Source organism: Rana temporaria, chromosome 3 (assembly GCF_905171775.1).
Source record: "Rana temporaria chromosome 3, aRanTem1.1, whole genome shotgun sequence".
NCBI lineage: Eukaryota > Metazoa > Chordata > Amphibia > Anura > Ranidae > Rana > Rana temporaria.
Window position 1 is genome coordinate 222,221,193 of NC_053491.1, and position 24,017 is coordinate 222,245,209.

The window sequence follows — 24,017 nt, forward strand, 5'->3', positions numbered from 1 at the left end:
ACGTATAGATCAGTGGCCCGGGAGCGAGCACACAGTGGTGACCCCCAGGGCAAGCAGCTTTTTCTGGGGGCAATGCTTGAGGGGAAGAAGCCAGGAACTCTAGGTGAAAGTGACAAAACTATTTAGAGCACTTGTTATAAAACATATAAACTTCCGAGAATGCTGTAAATAGTTCAAGATTTCTATACTGGAACCAGCATCAAGCTTCAGTTTCAATGATTGTTATTGATTCTAGAACAGAAAGACATTTTTGAAAGCATTTGGCAAATAATTCCTTTGTTTGGACACTCCATGGGAACTAAATTAGAACACTACTGACTGGTACAGTAAAATGTTATAGGGATTCCTTAAGTTGGATCAGGTTACCAACATCAAGCTTCTAAAAAACATAGATTCATTCAACATACCTTATTAATACGGTCAAATGTGTCTTTCAGCTGAAGATGCTTTCCAGCTTTACTTGCCAGGTCCATCCATTTTCCTTTCATCCACTTAACAATAGGTTTACGGAGGAGATCTTTTGCCTCCACTTTTGCTATAAACTTAATATCTCCTCCTTAAAAGATTACAAACAACAAAAAATACAATTTAAATACTACAACACTAGTATGGATACAATGCACACTAAATGATAAAGGCACACCCCAGTAATTTATATTTTCACCCCATTTATTTATGTGGGTGCAAAACCTTTTTGCTGAGAAAGTTTAGGGAACTCTTCAATATCCCACCCCCAGTCTTCTCAAATGAACTATACCCACCCCAGTAGTTTTTCTCACAGTAATATCACAGCTATGGCTATAGTGACAACTGACCATGTATTTAGTATAAGGCAATTGTGGCCTGATAAATAGGGCAGCTGGACAAAAAAACAAAAACCGGTATCACCAAAGCAATTACAGCTTTTGTTTGCTTCCATTCCTTTTGTATCTTTCTACCTTTTACCACTAATAGTAAAACTCATCATTAGGCCCCTTTCACATGGGGCAGTGGAGGTGCGGTGGCGGTATAGCGGCACGATTTTTAGCGCCGCTATGCCGTCGTATATTTCCTGCGATATTCGGCCGCTAACGGTGCGGTTTTAACCCGAGGTGGTATTACCGCGGTTTCCCATTGATTTCAATGGGAAGAAGCGGTATAGGAGCGGTAAACACCCGCTCCTATACAGCTCCAAAGATGCGGTTAGCAGGACTTTTGGAGCAGTTCTGCTAGCACACCGCTTCAGTGTGAAAGCCTTTGGGCTTTCACACTGAAGACTACAGGGCACAATTTTTTCAGGCGGTATAGCAGCGCTATTTTTAGCGCTAAACCGCCTGATATACGTGTCAGGCCTCGTACACACGACCGGACATGTCCGCTGAAACTGGTCCGCCGACCAGTTTCAGTGGACAGTTCCGATCATGTGTACAGGCTAGCGGACAGATTTCCAGCGGACAAATGTTTCTTAGCATGCTAAGAAACATGTCCGCTGGAAAGCTGTCCGGCGGACATGTCCGCTGGTTAGTACGTCTAACCAGCGGACCGAAATCCCGCGCATGCGTCAAATTGATTCGGCGCATGCGTGGAAGCATTGAACTCGCCGAGAGAGAATGTCGGTGTCGTCTACGTCACCGCGTTCTCTGTCCACGCGGATTTCGGTTTGATGGTGTGTACAGCCATCAGACCAAAATCTCCGAGCGGACATATCCGATGAATACGGTCCGCGGACCGTTTTCATCGGACATGTCCGCTGGTGTGTACGAGGCCTCAGTGTGAAAGGGTCCTTAGCTATGAGGTGGAAGAGAGGTGGGGGACTATTTTTATAGAGCTTATATTTTACTGCAGGCTCTTGAGAGGTGGACTGTGCATGTTTATGAAAGTTATGCATGTAAAACATATAGGGGTTAATTTAAATGAAAATAGACTGTGCACTTTGCAATCTGCAAGGGCATTTTCTCCAGAGCTTAGTAAATGAGGGGGAGTTGACTGACTGCTTACTTCCATCCTCCAATCACGTCCAAGCAAAAATGCTGTTTTTTTATTTTCCTTGCAAGCGATTGGATATTATTTGCAAAGTTAAGCTTCGCCTCATTTACTAAGCCCTGGAGCAAATGCCCTTGCAATGTTTCAACTGTACTTGCAAAGTGTAAAGTCTATTTATGTTTAGTAATCAATCCCATAGTATTCTGTTCCAAATGGGTTGTTCTGGTTTTACAGGTAACAAAATTAACTATGATTAGTAGATGGTTCTTAAAAAATGGATGGTCATCATGTTTCACATACATCATGGGTGCCAGTAAAAAGCATTGTAGATAAAAATCTCCAGACTCTCATGCTGCAAAAAGCTTCTCTGTGGGATTTTAGGTAGAGGTAAGTAAAAGCTTGGAAAGGGCATTTAGGTTCTGGCCATGGTATGTAGAAGGAATGCTAGGTCCCTCTTCTCTCTGAGCCTGGTCACAGTTATTATTTCTAAAGCCATGTTGTGCAGCCAATGCAGGCACTTTTATTGAGTTCATAGGCCTAGATTTATGTCAAATGGCTTAGTCGGGTGTTCCTTGTTTCATCATTATCTTGTTACATTATCTTGTTACAATCACATCTTTATTTTAGCTAAGAATGGTTCAGCCTTTGCTAAAGATGTAACAGATTCAAACACTGTGGGGTTGATTTACTAAAACTGAAGAGTGTAAAATCTGCTGTAGCTCTGCATTGAAACCAATCAGTTTCCAAGCTGAAGTTAGAAGCTGATTGGCTAAAATGCACAGCTGTACCAGATTTTGCACTCTCCAGTTTTAGTAAATCAACCCCTGTGTCAGGAATAAGAGGTTCCTGACCATTTCCAATGGGAAGTGGTTAAAGCTTCATCTTCGTAGCCTGCTCTGTTACTTATTTCTCCAGCCAAAAATGGCCAAATTCAGCATCTGGCTGCCACAGTAGAGATGTAGTGGTGCACTTTCATACATAAGGCTGTATCACACAGTCTATTTGCCTTTAGTAAATCAACCCTACACTATTACAGTAATATAGTCATTAATTTTGTTTGTAACATGTCTTATAATTAAACATACCGTATATAAAATGAGTAGGACAGCTTAATTATAAGAGTCAATTTAGAACAGCTTGATTCTTAAGGACAGATAACATAGAGCTTTTGTGTATTTAGACTTTCATGCAACAATACAAATTTGCACCTACATTTATACAACATTTATCAGAAGATAGTATCATTTTTATTTTTATTTTAGCAATACAGGCATACCCCACTTTTAAGTACACAATGGGGTTTATTTACTATCGCTGGAGAGTGTAAAATCAGGCTCACTTCTGCACATAAACCCATGAGCTTCCAGGTTTTATTACCAAAGCTTAAAGTGGTTGTAAAGTCAAAATATTCACTTTCAATGTAATTGTGCATTTCATCCTTGTAAACCGATTGACATTTTATATTTTTTTCCTTACCTGCCTGCTTCTGAAGTTACAGCTAGATTGACGAGTGGGGACGCGTACCGCGCATGCGCCGGATCCCCGTTAAATTCGGCAAGCAGAGCCTCTGCCGGCTAAAAATCTGTTTATGTCGGGGCTGCGTCATTTCCTTATGGTGACGTCAGCCCCGACATCCCGCGATACTTCTATTAAGAAGCTGAGCCTTGACCCCATGTGACTCGCTACGTCGGAGGGGTTGTGGAGAGACGCGGCTCGGCTTCAGGAAATCATGCGCACGCGCGGGATTATAGCCACAGCTACATACTGAGGGCGGAAATATATCACTGTATAGGCATGGAAGACAGCAGTAGAAATGGCGGCGGGGAGGTACAAGCAGGAGTGTTCACAAAAACGTATATTGAAACAAGTAAGACGTTTTTTTTGGCATACTATATATGTAACTTTGATTGAAAATACCTAACTTAAGCTATATATGGCGATTTAGTAATTACATGTTTGAGTTTACTACCGCTTTAATTGAACAAGCTGGGGTTAGAAGCGCATTGGTTCATTGGAAGCTATGCAGAAGTGAGCCTGATTTTGCACTCTCCAGCGATAGTAAGTAAACCCCATTGTGTACTTAAAAGTGGTGTATGCCTGTATCAGATATTTTTGGTGGGGTGCAGGACTACCTAGCTCGCCAAATGGTTACAAAAGTAAGCTCCATTGGGAAAAGCATGGCAAATATACTTTGAGGGGACATTTACAAATATCAAATATCAAATATCTAACTATATGCAGGTGTCAGGACAGAATAAAAAATCACAGCATTTAACTTTATTGAAAATAAAAAAAAAATCTAAATAAGAAAAGTTGGCTGTACTGTAGGGATTCCCTGATTCAGGACATGTAATCATACGTGTGACACAGACATAAACTTGTAACTGGATACGCCTCCAGCTGATAAATGACACATACAACATCAGCTATGGTTGGCCTTTGACAAAGGTCAACAGGACTCAAAACTGATACTTCAGTTGTGCATGATTGATGATAAATGCCATCACATGCTGAATCTCTGAGAATTTTGGCTAGCAAAATATCTCCACCTGAATGTCATTCTGGCCATGTGGAATAAGGTGGATATAAAAACTTTGGGAAGACCTTTTCACTGTTTTTTATTTGATGCACTAGCTCCTTTTTATAGCCTAAGGCCTTGTATACACCACCGGGAAACTCGTCGTAAATGAAACATCGTTTTCCTCGACGAGTTCCTTGTCAGGCTTGTCGAGAATCTTGACAAGCTTTCTTTGTGTACACACTGTCAAGACAAAATCTTGTCATTCTCAAACGCGGTGACGTTCAACACATACGACGGCACTATAAAGGGGAAGTTCGATTCCACTGGCACAACCCTTGGGGCTGCTTTTGCTAATCTCATGTTACTGCGTGTTAAGTAAAAGTTTGGTATGAGACGACTCGCGCTTTTCCGTCTGTTACAGCGTGACAAATGTGCTATCTCCATTACGAACGCTACTTTTACCGAAGGTGCGCTCCCGTCTCATACTTTATTCTGAGCATGCGCGGGTTTCTAAGCATACACACGAACGTGTTTCTCGTCGAAAACCAGCCCGACGAGGAACACAATGAGGAAATTGAGACTCTCATCGAGGAAAAAGAGAACTTGTTCTCTTTTTTTCTCGTCGAATTCCACGACAGTTTTCTCGACGAAAAACATACACACGACCGTTTTCCTCGGCAAAAAAGCTCTGCCACCAAGTTTCTTGATGGATTCTGTCGAGGAAAACGGTTGTGTGTACGAGGCCTTAAAGTTAAAATATTACCAATATAACCAAAATATTTATATTTCGCAGTTTACGAATTCTTAGTTGTGGTGGCTGCATTAATTTTCTATTTTTAGGCTTTTATTTCCCTGTTTTCATCTGGTGATCTGGCCAGTAACACATCTCCAGTATTAGGCCTCCTACACACGACCGGTTTCCTCGGCAGAATCCATCAAGAAACTTGGTGGGAGAGCTTTTTTGCCGAGGAAACCGGTCGTGTGTATGTTTTTCATCGAGGAAACTGTTAAGGAACTCGAGGAGCAAAAAAGAGAGCAAGTTCTCTTTTTCCTTGACGGGAGTCTGAATTTGCTCGTCGTGTTCCTCGTCGGGCTGGTTTGATGGATTCTGCCGAGGAAACCGGCCTTAGAGTTCCTACACTATGGATTAAGGAGCAACATAGACACCTTTGGAATGCAGCATTGTCAGTCTGGGTGGGGAACGATATAAGGACTAGCAGATTTGGGTACACTAACAAATTGAAGCTAAACTCCTGCTAACACTTTTTAAGCTGTTACAGCAACAGTTGTATTCCTTTTGGGATACAAGAGAACAAATGCAGCCATCACATCTAATAATTGGTAAGCTGATATATAAGAAATGTTTGCTTTTGGGATTAATAGTGCTTTAACTAATTTAAATAATTAAAGATGGATAGAAAAAGACTTTTATACAAGCCAGGTACGGTAACTTTTTTCTCTTCATGACTTATTTAATGAGTGCATTAGATAAACTCACTTAACCCATGGAAATCCACTACATGTGTACCTGGTACAGCAGAAAAAAATATATGGTATATGAAATCCCCACTAATACTCACCCACGTTTACTGTTCCACTACTTGGTTTATCAATAAATAAAGTTGATCGCTGTGAATTATCCCTCTTGTCCGCATCATCTGTTTGCCCTTCTCCAAGAAATCAAGATATACAAAATTAATACAGTGTCATTGTTACCAATTCATTTTGACGTGCTAAAGTTTAAAAAAACAATCAGTTTGCAGGTAAAGCAAAGATGAGCTCCGTGGCTATATTTCCTGTGTGTGTTGATCAGCTATAATAATTTCTCTATTAAAACACAAAGTAGCATTAGTAAGTAGAAAATATAAAATGTAATAAACCTGATTGTATGATCGGCCTTTCTACTCCTAAACCTGAAAACGGAATATCTGCAAAAAATACAGTTGTTTTATATATATATATATATGTATATACAGTTTTGAATAACTCCGAATTCCTTCTTAAGTCTTCCTGATGCAGGTTACCTATTCAAATAAATGAACACAACGTAAAGCACCTTTAAAATACAGTGGTTATCAGGAAAGGTAAAAGAAAAACTTTTGTCATAAAAATCCTTTATGGGTTTCCCCACCCAACTTCTATGTTTTATGTCCCCACATAGATGCAATGCGGGACCACTTAACAACCCGGCCCTTTGGTGCACAGGCAGTTTTTACATTCCCTTTTTATTGTTACTATAGGCAGCTACAGATTCTAACCCTTCTTTGCTCCAAAAAAGGTGATACATCTTTCAAGAGATAGATGTATATTTACCAAAAGAAAAACATATACGGGGAAATTCAATAAAACCCTAATGCCACTTTTCTGGCAGCACACCCCTTTAAAATGGCCTGCACCAAATAAACAAATTCCTTCCAGTGTCAGTTTTTTTTTTACCAACACTTACAGCAGATTCAGGTAATACTTGATATTGCCACTTTTACAAAATGGCCCTTTTACTGCACCAAATTCAAAAATAATTACCTATTGTTCGTAGATATCAAAACTGGAGGTATTTAAGAACAACTCTAATTTGGCATACAGAAACAGGCAAAGTGCCTGTCTCTGCATACTGTGTTTCTTCTGCAATATAATGCCCCTACCTGCCTGTTCACTGTTTTCTTTCTGGCGCCGTTAACTGAGCTGTACATTTGCAGCTTAGCTTACAGTGCTGGGCTGTTCTCTGAGTACAGGGATGACTATCTCTTGTGCATGCTCAGAAGTGACATCATCCCCACCAGCCAATGAAGATGAAAGCCTGCCACTAAGAAGAGGATCAGAACAATGTCAAATGTAAATGAGCGTTAGTCCTTAATGTGCAGCTGGCACTTAAAGGTGAACATGCAACCTTCTAATACACTGTAAACAACAAAAGTGCAGTGCTAAAAACAAGAAATAGTCCAATGTTGTATATAGTCGAACGTGCTTGAATAAAAAGATGAACTTGCAAAACTCCTCTGTGACAATGCAGTGTGCCAAAACACTCACCAGACAGTTAGGCCCCGTACACACGACCAGTTTCCTCGGCAGATTTCAGCTTCCGACCGAGTTTCTGGCTGAATTCTGCCGAGAAACCCGGCCGTGTGTACACTTTCGGCCGAGGAAGCCGACGAGGACCTCGGCGAGGAAATAGAGAACATGTTCTCTATTTCCTCGTTGTTCTATGGGAGCTCTCGGCCCGCCGAGGTCCTCGGCGGCTTCAGGGCTGAACTGGCCGAGGAACTCGATGTGTTTGGCACGTCGAGTTCCTCGACCGTGTGTACGGGGCCTTATTGTATATGTGCCCAATCAAATTAATCAAATCCTTGTTGGTCCATTTAGTGACAGCAACCCTCCAGCATTCTATGCACTCACCAGAGATCCGGCCTTTTAACGCATATAGCAGTCACACAAAGTCTGAGGCCTCGTACACACGTAAATGAAACATCGTTTTCCTCGACGAGTTCCTTGTCAGGCTTGTGGAGAAACTTGACAAGCTTTCTTTGCGTACACACTGTCAAGACCAAATCTCCTCGTTCTCAAACACAATGACGTACAACACATACGACGGCAGGGGAAGTTCGATTCCACTGGCACAACCCTTAGGGCTGCTTTTGCTAATCTCATGTTACTGCGTGTTAAGTAAAAGTTTGGTAAGAGACGATTTGCACTTTTCAGTCTGTTACAGCGTGACAAATGTGTTATCTTCATTACAAACGCTACCTTTACCGATTCTGGATTCTGTCGAGGAAAACGGTCGTGTGTACAAGGCCTGACACCCTCTCATATGGAATGGTGTGCGAAAGAAACGAACATCTCAGGAGATCAGCACTAGGTAAAAAAGCTCACGCAACAGAGCCAGGGTAGACTAATATAGTGTAGTATTTATTAAAAAAAGTTTATTGCATGCTGCAGCATGAAAACATGATATAGGCAGATCCCTTTGAGAATGTGTTTTCACCAGAACATATTGGAAAAGACCTATAGACTGACGCCATTTTTTTCACTGACTCCCGGTGCACAGGGTTGGCCATCTGTTTTGTAAGTCTGCTTTGACTTGTTCACAATTTTATGCTGCAGCATGCAATAATAATTTTTAATAAATACTACACTATATAAGTCTTCCCTGGCTCCGTTGCGTGAGCGTTTTTTACATAGTACCGATCTCCTGAGATGTCAGACTTCATGTGACTGCTACAGGCGTTAAAAGGCCGGATCTCTGGTGATCTCTGGTGAGTGCATATAATGAAAAATATAGTGAAAGGTTGCTGTCATTAAATGGACCATCACAGATTTGCATAATTTGATTGGTACGTATACAATCACTGTCTGGTGAGTGTTTTGGCATACTGCATTGTCACAGAAGACTTTTGCAAGTTCATCTTTTTATTCAAGCACTTGGACTATATACAACATTGAAATATTTCTTTTTTTTAGCGCTGCACTTTTGATGTTTACTATTGCTAAGAAGATAATGCCGGCAGTGGTAAGGGACTGTTGGACAGGTAAATATTCTTAAGAATGCTGTTGGCTTCACAGCTGACAGCCTCCTAGCAACCAATGATGCTGACAGTGGATGGAAACTGAGGAGAAAACTGTAATATAAATTCCCTATCAGGTCTACCATCTCCTTCGGTTTTACAAAAGTCAGTGGGCAAATTCTATAGCCAATAGCAGAATGCCTTACAACAGGTACATGAATTTGTTGCCCCCCACTGACATTTGTAGTGATAAAGATACTCTTTATGAATTCCCCTTATAGAGTTTGACCCAAAACAAAAAAAGTTTCCGGGTAAGAATTTTTCTCCAGACTGGGAACAGATGAGTTTAAAACTTGGAGAGGGAGAGGGGGCAGGCTCTGATATAAGTGTTCAGTTATGCTTTACCACGTCCAGTAAAATCACCTTTATTTCAGCAAGTCCATAAAAACATATCCAAAGACACAAATAGAGGGGAACAATATCACCAGCTTTGTGTCTTAGGATATTTTTTTTATGGACTTGCTGAAATAAAGGTGATTTTACTGCACGTGTGGCCAACCAGAATTATTATTGCTCATTGGAATCTGTGATGGATGGGGCCACCACCATTTTAGTAGAGGTGGAGATGGGAGACAGACTGACCTAGAGCGGTTTTCACGCACATCTATGTTTTCCTGTTCTCTTTTACAGCTTAGTTTACGTACACCTGCATTGGTGAGTTTTTTTGAAGAGACAATTTAATAGCTGCCATTGCTGACCCTTCTAAATATACTAGTTTCTTGGCTGTCATCGTGGCCTCAGTACTTTCTAGTCACTGACTCTGCATTTCAATAAATTAAGTTTTTTTTTAAGTATTGATTCTTATTGTTCATTCATTTGAAAGTGACTTACCAGAGTCTTTCCTTTCTGCAGATCGATTTTCATCTGAAAGAGAACATGGATATTGCAATGATACATGAAAATCTGCTGGAAATTAATCAATATATGTACATATATATTTGGAGATGCTAAAGTTATTTAAATACCTGAGTGCCCACAGCATTTTATGTTATTCTGAAAATGAATTCAAGTTATTCAATGTCCACCCATAAGCACAATATTTCTTCAGTCCATATTTTGTGATGCATTTGATCTTTTACAGATCATTGGCTTGGACCATGCGTTTCTAAGCATTACTGAAGAGCTAGTGCAGGTAAGCTATTATAGTAGGGCTTGGAAAAAGTTACTACCTATTTGCCCATGTGGACCTGTAAAGTGAACCATTGGACCCCTAATCTGTTCAGCACAATACAGGTAAATATAAAGCACTTAAATGCCAGTTTCTATATAAATGTAATTCTAATTAAAAAAACATGTTGCCTAGTTCCCATATATTTAAACTTTAATAAAACATTCATCTTAAAAAAGACTTGATCAGGAGAGTAAAAGCTTCAGTTTACAGGCTCTCACTGCAGAATTAATGAATCTCACAGAGATCAATTTTACTAATGAGGTTTGTTAAAGTTCCAATGCTCTGATTAGTTATTTAATTTATAGGCAACTTGTGAAAGGCCTTGTTACAGAGTTTCCTATAAGTAGCCTAAAAAGTAATGTATTTCTGCAACTGACTCCTGTCAGTGTACAGACAGGAAAGCAAGCTCATTAAGTGTCCAATACATAAGTATCCATGTGTCTAGAATCTACTCATTATCAGTCTGTAAGTTCCTTATGGTTTAGAAGATGGGATGTACTGTAACAGAGGCTACATTTCCTGCTCTTCTAATGTGAGGTTTGCGTAATTCAGCAATTATACTGTCTCCGGTGGCTCTGAGTGTTAATCCTTTAGATATAAACTTTCTTAAGCGTGCGTGTTTCCATTTGCTAAAGGGTGTCATGATAAGAGCTGGTAGAGGTTCAGTAACCTGTCCTCAGAGAACACTCCGGCATAATTGGGTAATAATAAAAGTGCACATGAACTGTGAATACTAGGAATAATTATGCTGATGGACTTTGGTAAGTCTGATTTCCTACTTGCTAGTAAAAATATCCAAAATACTGTAAAAAGAACTGTCTCTGCTCATCTTTGAACAGTACTGTTCCCAGTGTCCTGCTGCTGAGCATTTTACCCAAATATATAGAAAATACAGTTATAAAGTCAACAGGGATATACAAAGCATGGCTGTCTGGGAGGAAATATCCTCATTGGGGACCCTGAGTTGGAGATCAAACCTACAAAACTGAAACCCAAGTAAAAGTTTGCAGGGTATCTTCTTCTAAATTGAACAGAATCTGTAATGTACATTGTAATGTGATGTAATCATATTTCACATGACATTAAATAATCAATAGGCATTGTGTGACTGATAAACACTTGAACAAACTGGGGGAATAGTTTTGTGTTATACCTGATGTGGAAAGTGTGAATAAATCTCCTTAATACTGTGTCCCTACTACAAACTGAATCTAAAAAGAGAACCAGTCCCTAGATACACAGGAAAAACTGGCATAAGTAGGACATACCAATGTGTTAATGTAATGTGGGCATCTCTTACTTCTTAATCACCCATATTGCATTTTGTAATAGAGAGGAGGGACTGCATGAGCTATGAAATTGGTCATTGATTAGCCACTCATGTCTTTAGTCACCATAAGCTTTTTATTTCTTAACGTTTTGTATGCTTAGGTATCAACTACTCTCACTTCATAAATGTCTAGTTTTTGGGCCTCTGAAAAAGGCAAGACTTAATAGGAAGGGACTAACTTGCCTAAAAACTAAATCTATATTAGGACCTTCAGTTTTACTCTAAAAGTAACCAATTTTAACAATATTTGGCCTTAGAAAATCTGCTTTCCATATATATATTGAAGGATGTCAGCTATATTTGGCCTTAGAGGTCCTCATTAGACTGGAAGAGGCTAAAGACTTTGCTATATATATATATATATATATATATATATATTCACTGGCCACTCTATCAGGTACACCTTGCTAGTATCAGGTTGTACCCCCTTTTGCCTTCAGAATTGCCTTAATTCTTCGTGGCATAGATTCAACAAGGTGCTAGAAACATTCCAAATTCTGACCCTACCATCTGAATGTCGCAGCTGAAATTGAGACTCCTCAGACCAGGGAACATTTTTCCAATCTTCTATTGTCAATTTTTGACGAATTTTAGCCTCAGTTTCCTGTTCTTAGCTGACAGGAGTGGCACCCGCTGTGGTCTTTTGCTGCTGTAGCAAATCTGCAGATGTGTTGTGCATTCAGAGATGGTATTCTGCATACCTTGGTTGTAACCAGTGGGTATTTGGGTTACTGTTGCCTTTCTACCATCCAAAACCAGTCTGCCCATTCTCCTCTGACCTCTGACATCAACAAGGTATTTTCATCCACACAAATTCCGCTCACTGGATATTTTCTCATTTTCTGACCATTTTCTGTAAACCCTAGAGATGGTTGTGTGTGAAAATCCCAGTAGATCAGCCCGTCTGGCACCAACAACCATGCCACATTCAAAGTCACTTAAATCTCCTTTCTTCCCCATTCTGATGCTCGTTTTGAACTTCAGAAAGTCGACTTCATCACGTCTAGATGCCTAAATGCATTGAGTTGTTGACATGTGATTGGCTGATTAGGAATTTGTGTTACTACGGTAAGCAACTGAACAGGTGTACCTAATAAAGTGGCAGGTGAGTATATATATATATATATATATATATATATATATATACTGTGTGTATAGTATATAATTATATAAATGTATATAGATATATCTCTCTCTATATATATAGATATATACTGTAGATGTACATTCAATGTATGCTTTATCTCTCTTGTTATAGCAATAGTTGGGGTTACTATGTGGAAGTTGTTCTGAGGCAATTTCTGACATGAGTACACATAGAAAGAACCAGCTACAAAATACTACAAAATCAGAAGCATAATAATAGAAATATGAGTTTAGGAAAGAAGATAGTACGATAATAACAGACATTCTACCTGGAGGAGGTGTACTAGAAGAAGAATCTTCTTCATCTGCAAACATAAAATAGAATTAACAATCTTTGCATAAAATTTTACATTTTACATGGCATATTTCCTTTGGCAGCTGAACAATTTGCAACACAAATCCTAAAAGAGGAAAAAAGTCAGTTAATGCGGAAGCCCGAAACACTCCAAATAAGCTGCAAACTTATAGGGAAAAAAGCTTTAACTTTTCAGTGGCTGAAATAAGAAACCAGCAATCAGACGAAAAGGTAAATGACAGCACAGGTATGAAATGTAGGATCCATGGCCCAGTATTAAATGAGCATATGGGGAGCTTTCAAAGCCTAGGAAATGTTAGGAATGTACACAACAGCAGAAAAAAGAAAACACAATGAAGGGAGAAAACATTGAAATTCAGATAAGCCACACATCTGACCTGAAGACGATGTCACATCACTGTCTTCCATGCCTGCAAATAAAATGTGTACCATACACACAATGAATAGCTCTGCTGTATAAGGAGCATATTACATTATAAATGTAAAGCAATTTTCTGGCATAGAAAAATTATAGTTAATGGCACAACAAGGCCCGGTACTAGAATTAGAGCTACCAGTGCTGAAAATCACAAGTCTTTAATGGGATAAGGTTCAATTTAGCAAAAGTCTTTTTAAATAAATTCCATTGAACATGAAATTAGACTTGCTCTGTTCATCTGGTACCGTAGCTTTGGCAACCATTGAAGGCTGTCACCTCTTGTAAGTATTTACAGTATATATGCATGTCTTATTTCTCTTTAACTGATTGTCTAAAGCCAGCCTGATTTTAACAGTTTAATGCAAAGTGTATATATACACTTTATGTGGCCAGATTACTTTGTTCTACCAGACTTCCTACAGTAGATATTTAGCAAATTCTACTTCATGAAATTATACTGATATGGCAACCTACAGATTCATGTATTGTCTGTGGCTGCTGTTACTTTCAAACTGATATGAGGACATTACCGGAACACAGTATTTATGAATGCGTACTAGAACAGTTATATTTTTCCTTTTTTTTCAAAATTCTCAGGCCAGGAATATTGAGGAGGACCTGTTATGTAGATCTGTGGATTCTGCTTTTTCAACTAAAATTTTGAATAAAGCAATTAACGAAAGTGAACATTGTTTTTTTTGTAGTGTTAATCGTTTACCACTGTACTTTAAATCTATCAGTAGAACAATTAAACTACTAATTTCTAGGTATAGTATGCTCCTCAAGCCCTACTTTATGGAAGCCCACGTTTCCATATGATGGCCAAGAAGTGTGATACAGCTTGAAATAAATACTTTAATAGTATTCGTCTGTTTTTGGGGTGTAAATCAGAGGTTCAGGATGTAGAGTTGGCCCAAGGGAAAAAAATAATGATTTGCATGGCTTTGCCTACCTTCCTAAATTACTAAACTTTATTTTTTGGGGATTTGTGATATAAGTGTGATATGCAGATACCTTCTGCTTTATTTTCACTCATGAAATTGTGAAAATGTATAGCTTTTGTTATTATACTAGGTTAGCGCTTTCTCCCTGGAAATAAAATCTGATATCATTACTATTGAGAACACATCTGGGTATATTTGCTATTTGTAATGCATACTTTACGAAGCATGGTAAAGCAGCTGTGTGATAATCTTTAGCTAAATTGTGCTAATCTAGACGGACAGGCCATATATTGGACTACAGGCACTCTTAGGGTAATGCACACAGTCATGAGCCTGCATGTGACTGAAACATGGTAAGATGACATTTGCTGCCCAATTACCAGGCACGATAAACTACTCATATTAATTAAACTACTATATTTGCGATTTCACTCTAGGCATTAAAACATCAAATTTCTTGTTGTATTTAATGTAAAGATATCCGGTTACCTTGGAAAATATGTGAGGTAATCTGTAATATATTTAGTTTTTTTTATAGATAAATATGAAAGAGATCACCTTGATCTAAATGATCTTATTAATATAGGTTTTAATGTTTCTATGTTTAACTTCTGATTATATATGTACATAACAAAAGCCATATTCCATATTTATTCTGTACATATGCAGAATTGCTTTTGTAGTGCTACACATTGGTTGTATTTTGTTAAGCCTACTTGCAAAGCATGTGTATAAATGCCATGACAGATAAAATCTTGCGAGCAACTGTACACAATTCAAATATATATATATATATATATATATATATATATATATATATATATATATATATATATATATATATATAAATAGACTGAGCCGGCAGCATTAAAGCGGACCTTTAGTCGTCTTTTTCATTTTTCCATCTATTAAATATTCTGCCCTTGTTGTTTTACCTTTGGATAGTAAAACATTTTTTTTCTGCCAGTAAATTCTTTATACAGCCCACTTCCTGTTTCTTGTCTGGTCATTAGCCTAGGCTTAGGACATCATGCACAACTCTCTCTCTCACTCTCATGAGAGTTTGCCAGGAAGGGAGGGGGGGGGGTTAGTCATAAAAAGGCCAATGAGAGCTGCAGGGCTGCAGAGCTGGATGTGTGCCTCTGTGTGTCTGTGTAAATCCAGGAAGTGAACAGGCAGCAGCCTCAGCTGCCCACAGTTAAAATGGCTGCAGCCAGACTTAGTGGAGGAAGATTTCTGCAGCATATTTGTCAAGTTCAGAATAACAGTATATATAAAATAAAATGCAAAGTGGTTGGAGGGAAGCTTCAGAATGGCAAAGATGTTTTTATTACAAATTATGTGAGCAGACTGCAGTTCCTCTTTAAACACACTCCCAATATAAATGTTCAAAACAATATACAAATATAATATGTTGCGCTATATGTGAAAACCTAATACTGTAATCATCAGTGTGCAAAACACATGAAAACACATGAAAAACTACTATCCTAAATATATTTGTATATATGTGTATAAATGCTGACTTAAAAACACTGAAATAATAACTTAAAATATGTATGACATTGATCATCCTGGTTATGGGCAGGTCCTGAGCAGCAGTCTGGCTATTCTATATCTGTAAACTTGAAACATCTATGTGCAGTATTTTTTTTTGTATTGTTTGATCTACTATAGGTAGCAATGCAGGTTTTAGGAAACTGTAGCCTATTGTACATGTTACACTTATGTCCAATACACAATTAGTGATAGTGGCACTACAAGTAAGCAGCAACAGAATATAATTTTTCTGCACCTTATATTTGAGGCCTCGTACACACGACCGTTTTCCTCAGCAAAATCCATCAAGAAAAATGCCGGCAGAGCATTTTTGCAGAGAAAAACGGTCGTGTGTATGTTTTTTGTCGGGAAAACTGTTGTGGATCTCGAAGAGAAAATAAGAGAACATGCTCTCTTTTTTCTCGTCGGGAGTCTTAATTTCCTCGTCGTGTTTCTCGTCGGGGTGGTTTACGACGAGAAACACATTCGTGTGTATGCTTAGAAACCCGCGTATGCTCAGAATAAAGTATGAGATGGGAGCGCGCCTTCGGTAAAAGTAGCGTTCGTAATGGAGATAGCCCATTCGTCACGCTGTAAGGCCTCGTACACACTTCCGAGGAACTCGTCGTAAATGAAACATCGTTTTCCTCGATGAGTTCCTTGTCAGGCTTGTGGAGAAACTTGACAAGCTTTCTTTGCGTACACACTGTAAAGACCAAATCTCCTCGTTCTCAAACGCGGTGACGTACAACGGCAGGGGAAGTTCGATTCCACTCGCACAACCCTTGGGGCTGCTTTTGCTAACCTCATGTTACTGCATGTTAAGTAAAAGTTTGGTAAGAGACCATTTGCACTTTTCAGACTGTTACAGCGTGACAAATGTGCTATCTCCATTACAAACGCTACTTTTACAGAAGGTGCGCTCCCGTCTTATACTTTATTCTGAGCATGCGCGGGTTTCTTAGCATACACACGAACGTGTTTCTCATCGAAAACCAGCCCGACGAGGAAATTGAGACTCCCGACGAGGAAAAAGAGAACTTGTTCTCTTTTTCTCTCGTCAAGATCCTCGACAGTTTCCTCGATGAAAAACATACACACAACCGTTTTCCTCAGTAAAAAAGCTCTGCCACCAAGTTTATTGATGGATTCTGTGGAGGAAAACGGTCGTGTGTACGAGGCCTCACAGACTGAAAAGCGCAAATCGTCTCTCACCAAACTTTTACTTAACACGCAGTAACATGAGATTAGCAAAAGCAGCCCCAAGAGTGGCGCCAGTCTAATCAAACTTCCCCTTTATAGTGCTGTCGTACATGTTGTACGTCACCGCGTTTGAGAACGACGAGATTTTGTCTTGACAGTGTGTATGCAAGGAACGAGATTCTCGGTCGTGTGTGCGAGGCCTAAGGGGTCAATCCATCCAAAACGAATACTGTACTGATATGTCTATAAATATAATACATTTTATATAATGGAGTAACAGGAGAAGCTAGAAAAGGCAAAAAAAACGACTCTATTCCCAGGTGAACAGGAAGACGGACGGAAATTATGGCAGGACTTTCTTGCTAATGGAGTATTTAAGCTAGCTAAAACAATACTTTGGGAAGGACCAGCCATTTAAATATTTGCAGAAAGCTGGATAAAGGTGGAATTTCGTGAAACTATCCTGTGGCTGGATACTACAGGTAATGATGTAATATTTATTTTTTATTATTTATTTTAGCGCCGTCAATTTACGCAGCGCTTTACATATACATCGTACTTTCACAACAGTCCCTATCTTCAGGGAGCTTACAACCTAAGGTCCCTAACTCACATTTATACATATACTAGGGCCAATTTTAGACAGGATCTGATTAACCTAACAGCATGTCTTTAGAGTGGATAAAAATTAACTTATCCATTGAATTTCTGTATGCACAAGACAGATTTTCTTTAAGACCAACATATTCATGCATGTAATACTTTGCAGAATGTGCTTATCATTGAATGAACACTAGTTCTAAAATTAGGCCTATCCTAATTGTTATAATGAAGGACCAGGACACTTGAGGAGGAACATAATATATATTACATAGCATTAATAAGATCATATATGCTGGTAATCAAGCACTGAACATCCTAGAGGAAACTGAATGACAAGAAGATGAACTCATCCTATTGAAGCGTCTTCTTTTCCCCTCATACCTTGGAATAAATCCAGCATCCTGACTACAGACATGCACCAAGACTTACTTGGGTGTCTGCACACGTTACCAGTGTTTTTACTTCCATGCCAAGAGTTCCCAAGATTTTTATTGTACTATTAATGGTAAAATAGCATAAGAACAGATTAACCTTGAAATGAGAGGCTGAACTGATGGACACATTTTCTTACAAGTGTGTCACCAATATACTAGTCCAAAGCAGCGACTGTAAATGATATTGTGGAATGTTTGTGAAAGGCTGAACCAAAGGTCACAGATTTATGCCCTGTAAGAAGGTGCCAACAAAACGATTCGCTCAAGGTACACACCCACTATGAAATGCCACTGCAAGTCAAACCACTTATGAAAACATTCTGCTGTAGCACCAAAGCTTCACATGAGGTAGGCATAAGAAAAACAGTGTTTAAAAACTAAGCATTTCTTTGTTTTGGAATCCTGTATTAACTGCATCCTTTTCTAGACGAAGAAGACAAAGTAAGGTATACACAAGAGAAAATATGCAGCAATATATGACATAATTACTGGTTAACAGACAAATGAGATGTTTGTCCACCCATTCCCACTTAGAAGAGTGTTTGTGCAAAAGTAACAAGGTCATCAACTACATTATGGAGCAGAAGGATATTACAAATCTTTTGTATACATTTTTGTGACGGAAAGGTAAAACAGACTTCACATACTAAGATTAGTACCCCAAACTAGTTACTGATCTCCCTCTTCTCCTTATTCATTCCAGGTATTTGTTTCCAGGTTATTAGTATTAATTTTGCATGCGATCAGAAAAAAAAGTGCATAGTGTAAAAAAAACAATACAAATTACAACCATTTTAGTCACATAGCACTATAGATAATTGCATGGACAAATGAAAGGTCCAAGGTCCATATGAGGCGAGTGTCTGAGATGAGTGATTCCTCCAAACAGTGCAAGGGTTGGGGACCACATTGCAAGGGAAAGCAATGTTGCATTCATGTCAAGATTGCTAAGATTATAAACATAAGTCATGGCCAAGAGCAGGGGTCTCCAAACGATGGCCCTCCAGTTGTTCAGGAAATACAATTTCCATCATGCCTAGTCATGTCTGTGAATGTCAGCGTTTTACAATGCCTTATGGGACACGTAGTTCCGCAACAGCTGGAGGGCCTTAGTTTGGAGATCCCTGGCCTAGAGCAATGTTTCTCAAATCAACTTTTTTGCTGAAATAGTGTACAGTTTTTTTTACAGTTCATTCACCCTGGGTCCATAAATGTAAAACTGAACTGCTAGCAGAGAAGGGTGAGAGTTTACCCTAAGCTTCTAGTTTTCAGCTCTGGGTAAAATTACGTAGCAAGGACAAGTTATCTCAATCTCCATTACCTAGAGTAGCAGAGACACATGACAGTTGGCCCAGGGTGGATGGAAAATAATTCTGGCCCTGGTTACAGCCCATATTAACCGCTTTCCGTCGTCGCACACACATTTACTTCGGCAGAAGGGCTCGTACAGGCAAATGGGCGTACCTGTACGTCCCTTTAAATTTGCTGCTGTGTGGGCAAGCGCGCCTGCCGCATGCCTCCGGAGCATGTCCCGCAAACTCGATGTTTGCCAGTGGCCTGCGATCGTGAGACTGAGAGGCAGACCGGAGAGATGCCTATGTAAACAAGGCATTTCCCTGTTCTGCTTAGTGACATGACAGAAATCTACTGCTCCCTGTCACCGGTGTTCACTGTCATGTCAGTGGTAGCCCATCACCCAACTGTTAGAATCACTTCCTAGGACACACTTAACCCCTTTATTGTCCCTAGCGTTTAACCCCTCCCCTGCCAATGTCATTTATATAGTAATCAGTGGCTATTTATAGCACTAATTGCTGTATAAATGACAATGGTCCCAAAATAATGTCAAAAGTGTCCGATGTGTCCTCCATAATGTCGCAGTCTTAATAAAAATCGCAGATCACCACCATTACTAGTAAAAAAAAAAAATTATAAAAATGCCCATAAATCTATATCCTATTTTGTAGATGCTATAACATTTGTGTAAACCTATCGATATATAGGCTTATTGCGTTTTTTGGGGGGTATCTATTAGAGTAAAAAGTAAGAAATATTGCTTTTATTTCAAAATTGTCTCTCTTTTTTTGTTTAGAGCGCAAAAAATAAAAGCCACAGAGGTTATCAAATACCACCAAGAGAAAGCTATATTTGTGGGGGAAAAAAATGACGTCAATTGGGTTTGGGTACAACATCGCACGACCACGCAATTGTAAGCTAAAGCGACGCAGTGCCGAATCGCAAAAAATGCTCTGCTCAGGAAGGGGGTAAATTCTTCCGGGGCTGAAGTGGTTAATATAATGCTTCTTTGACCATCTAGGCCACAGTTGGAAGCACTAAAGGAGTTCCCAACTAACTTTAACCCTACTGAGTCTTTTGTAAAATTCACATTTTCAGGGTGTTAGAACAATTACACATTTATACTTAGACTGCAAAAAAAAGATAACAAAAAGTTATCATTGGATTAGTTCAATTGGACTACACCACACTTCCATAGCCGACATGTATTCAGAAAGGTTCCTTTAAGAATTTATTCATTTTGTTTCATTTTTATAAAAGAAAGGATATGGTTAATAACTTGGTTTTCAAACAATCCAGAGCATGTTACTTTTTGATAAGAAAAAATAATGCAAATTACAGGATAAAAGAAGTCTTGCTGGCAAAAACAAAAAAGTACATGACGTTTTATATCTTCAGGTGTAGAAAGGAATGATGGATAAATAAGAAATTAAAAGCAGAAGAGCTAATAATTGTGCAAACAAGAATAAGACATTATAAAATGCATTCTAAAAATATACAACTCTGCGCCTTGTAAACTATTCATGTCACAAGTGGTTTGGTCACTTTGACATGCAGTAAGCGACGACTGACATAATGTTTACTAACATGCAATGGTAACATTACACCAGAACCTGGCGCATTGACGGATGCTCATTCAACAGGGTCTGCTCAGGGTCTAAGTGCTGTCACTTTGTTAACACTTTTATTAACATGCAATGGGTTCAGTTCACTGAGATGAAAATAAAAATGCAGACTTGCTACCATAAATAATGCTAAGGTTGAAAGCATTTTTTTGTTATCTTAGCTCACAAAGTATATTTTCATCACCACCTCAAACAACTTATAATGTGTTTTTCAACAGATGGCCACTTTCGAACACCCTGTACTGTACCCATTCACCCCTCAAGCTCCAGGAAGTTTGGGGGGGGGGGGCTAGGCTAGAAATGAGGAAGTGGAAAAAAAACTGCTAATTTATTTTATGGGCAAGGGTGGGAAAGGGGATAAGTGATACTTTCATTTTTGAATGAAGGTCTGCTTTTAGGTGAACCTGTTGCTTTGCCCAACAATGACAAAGCACAAATTTACTTTAAGCTTCCACATCGTGCCTTATTCTCTTTTATGTAACTGTTACTCTGCAGACAGAATGCCACAGTTAACTGGCTCCCCAAGCAAAGAACGAATTAACATATTTTCACACTTTTAGATAGTTGCACAGGTGCCTAGTACACACAGGCCGAATGTTGGGCGGCATCGGCTGGTTCAATAGAAACCGGCCGACATTCTGCCCATATGTACTGCAGTTGCTCTGTCAGCTGTTTTTTTTCCCTTTATTTTTAACCATTTTTGTTAAAACCAAATGCTTTTGTACAAGGTTAACAGGTAGACCATAGGTTTTTATTTTTCCAAGGTCCACTTTAACCACTTAAAGACCGCCCACCGCATATATACTGGGGCAGGGAGGCTCTAATGGGGCAAAAAGACATACTTATTTGTCGTTTCATGCAATAGATAGTGTGGGTGAACATGTATGGAGGAGGAGCTAATGCGCGATCACGGTACAGAGAGGCAGAACAGGGATCTGTCAATGTAAACAAGGCAGATCCCAGTTCTGACAGGGGATAACATGGAGATCTGCTGTTCCTAGGGATAAGGAACAGCGATCTCTGTGTTATTCCTGTCAGCACTTCCCCCACACAGTAAGAAAACAAACTGAGGGGGAAGTTAATGTGAGAAGAAGGGAAAAGGGGGGGGGGGCGGCAACATATAAGTATACAGATTATTTAGAGAGAATTAAAAGATGACATTATAAGCTAATATTTCTTAAATGCTTCTCCCATATGTTTTTATTGCTTATAATGTCATTTTTTAAGTCTCTCTAAATAATCTGTATTTTTATATGTTGCCACCATACACCCCCCACCCCTTCCCTTCTTTTCACAATAACTTTGCTGTTATTCTATGAGATTTATGTGTAAGATCTCCACTCCATCCACTAGATGGCAGCCAACCTATGCACGTATAAGGGTGTTAACAGCCTATGTCCCTTAAGCTTGAGAAAGGAGCGCGCCTTTCTTGCTAGCCAGAGCGCATGCTCCGAAACGTCCGCGCGACCACCAGTGATGTCACCGCGCCCGATGCTGCCCAACACCGACCCGCAGCTTCAACCAAGCCTCGCAGAAATCCTGCTGGACAGTACTTTCTTCTCCTTTGCAACGAAAGCTGCAGTAACACTATAGCGCCGGACAGATGCCACAACAGTGTGGACAGGACAGTGTGGATAGGACTTCCATAACTCTGGTATAAGTGGATATTTGCACCTGTAATCTATTAAATGCTATTAGTTCTAACCTGGAGGCGCCTGTTCTCTTATTTTTAAAAGCACCAACATTATTGTTTCACCTAATTATCTAGAAAAAAAATATGAGTAATGACCTAATAGTAAACTTGGGAACTGGGGTTTGAGACACCCTGACAATCCTCTGCTGATTTTGTACAGAGAGGAAATGCTTTTGTGTTGCAGACAGCTGCTTATAAAAAAACACTGCACACTTGTTTCCTCCACACCATATGGCATGCATTTAGCATGGCAGAACAACTTCAGTCTTTGAGGAGTTTGTAGGCCTCAACATATTTCCTATATTGCTGTATTTGGCCTTATACCCCAAGTATCAGAGTATGTTACATGGGCATGTTTTATTGTAGATATAATAGAATAATACTGGATACGGCTTATTTTTTTTTCTTATGTTGTTGGGTGGTATGCAGCAACAAATTAGGAATGGTACATTAGGGTCAATTCACAAAGCTAACACATCAAGATAAGATCCTTATTTTCAAAAAAGTGACAGCACAGTAAAGCTTTTCTAGAATGCAAGGTATTAACATGTCTGGTTCCAGCCCAAAATTTTGAGGATTATTCTTAATTTCAGGACAGTTAGCAGAGCAGTACTGTATATGGAAACCATGGCTTCTATGGAGTGGCACTTGGGACCCAACATGGCAGTATAACGATACAAACATCCAAAACTGCTGGGGTATGTTTATTCCAAAAATGTGACAGTTAGTTTGAGCAAAATTCAGGGAGATCTGGAAATCACTGAGGCATGGCTAAAATAAAGGCTTTTATCCTTGTGTTTAAGGTGTTGTGAATTGAAACTATTGTGTTTTGGTTTACAACTTGGTGTATTGTATTCAAGGACTGGAGTTGTACAGCTGTATACATTCCATGAATAGGTCTCAGCCAAATGGTATTCTGAACAAACGTTTTTCTCCATTCCACTCACCTTTTGCCTTTTCAGGCTCCTTCCCGATAGGCTTGTTTTCTTCGGCAGGGGAATCTAATTATATTTGTAAATTGTAATTTACATTCATGTCCTGTTTTTTATTAAGGAACATATTCTAATTAACTAATCATTACTTTTATTTTATACTTTTAATTAATATTAGCCTTTGCAATAGGCATCAATAGGCATATGTCGTGTATGTCACATGCATTGAGAAAAACTACTCTTCTAAGGTAGGCCATACATGGGTCGAATTCCAAAAAAAAATTCTAAGAATTTTCGCTCGTATTGCACACCATTAGTGGGCTGC

At 39.1% G+C, this 24,017-nt stretch overlaps 1 protein-coding gene across 16 annotated transcripts in view; it reads right to left on the bottom strand.

The window, feature by feature from the left end:
• MYBPC1 (myosin binding protein C1) overlaps positions 1 to 24,017 on the bottom strand; it is a 168,326-nt gene that overhangs the window by 89,733 nt on the left and 54,576 nt on the right. For 8 of the 16 annotated variants that reach the window (XM_040344302.1, XM_040344299.1, XM_040344313.1 and 5 more), the window contains 5 exons: positions 23,708 to 23,761; positions 12,959 to 12,994; positions 9,874 to 9,906; positions 6,064 to 6,153; positions 408 to 556 (listed from right to left, as the gene is read on the bottom strand). In XM_040344302.1, the coding sequence (XP_040200236.1) occupies positions 408 to 556; positions 6,064 to 6,153; positions 9,874 to 9,906; positions 12,959 to 12,994; positions 23,708 to 23,761 (362 nt within the window). Of the gene's footprint in view, positions 1 to 407; positions 557 to 6,063; positions 6,154 to 9,873; positions 9,907 to 12,958; positions 12,995 to 13,382; positions 13,416 to 23,707; positions 23,762 to 24,017 lie in introns of all 16 variants that reach the window. The other 8 variants (XM_040344311.1, XM_040344304.1, XM_040344310.1 and 5 more) reach the window with 6 other exon arrangements.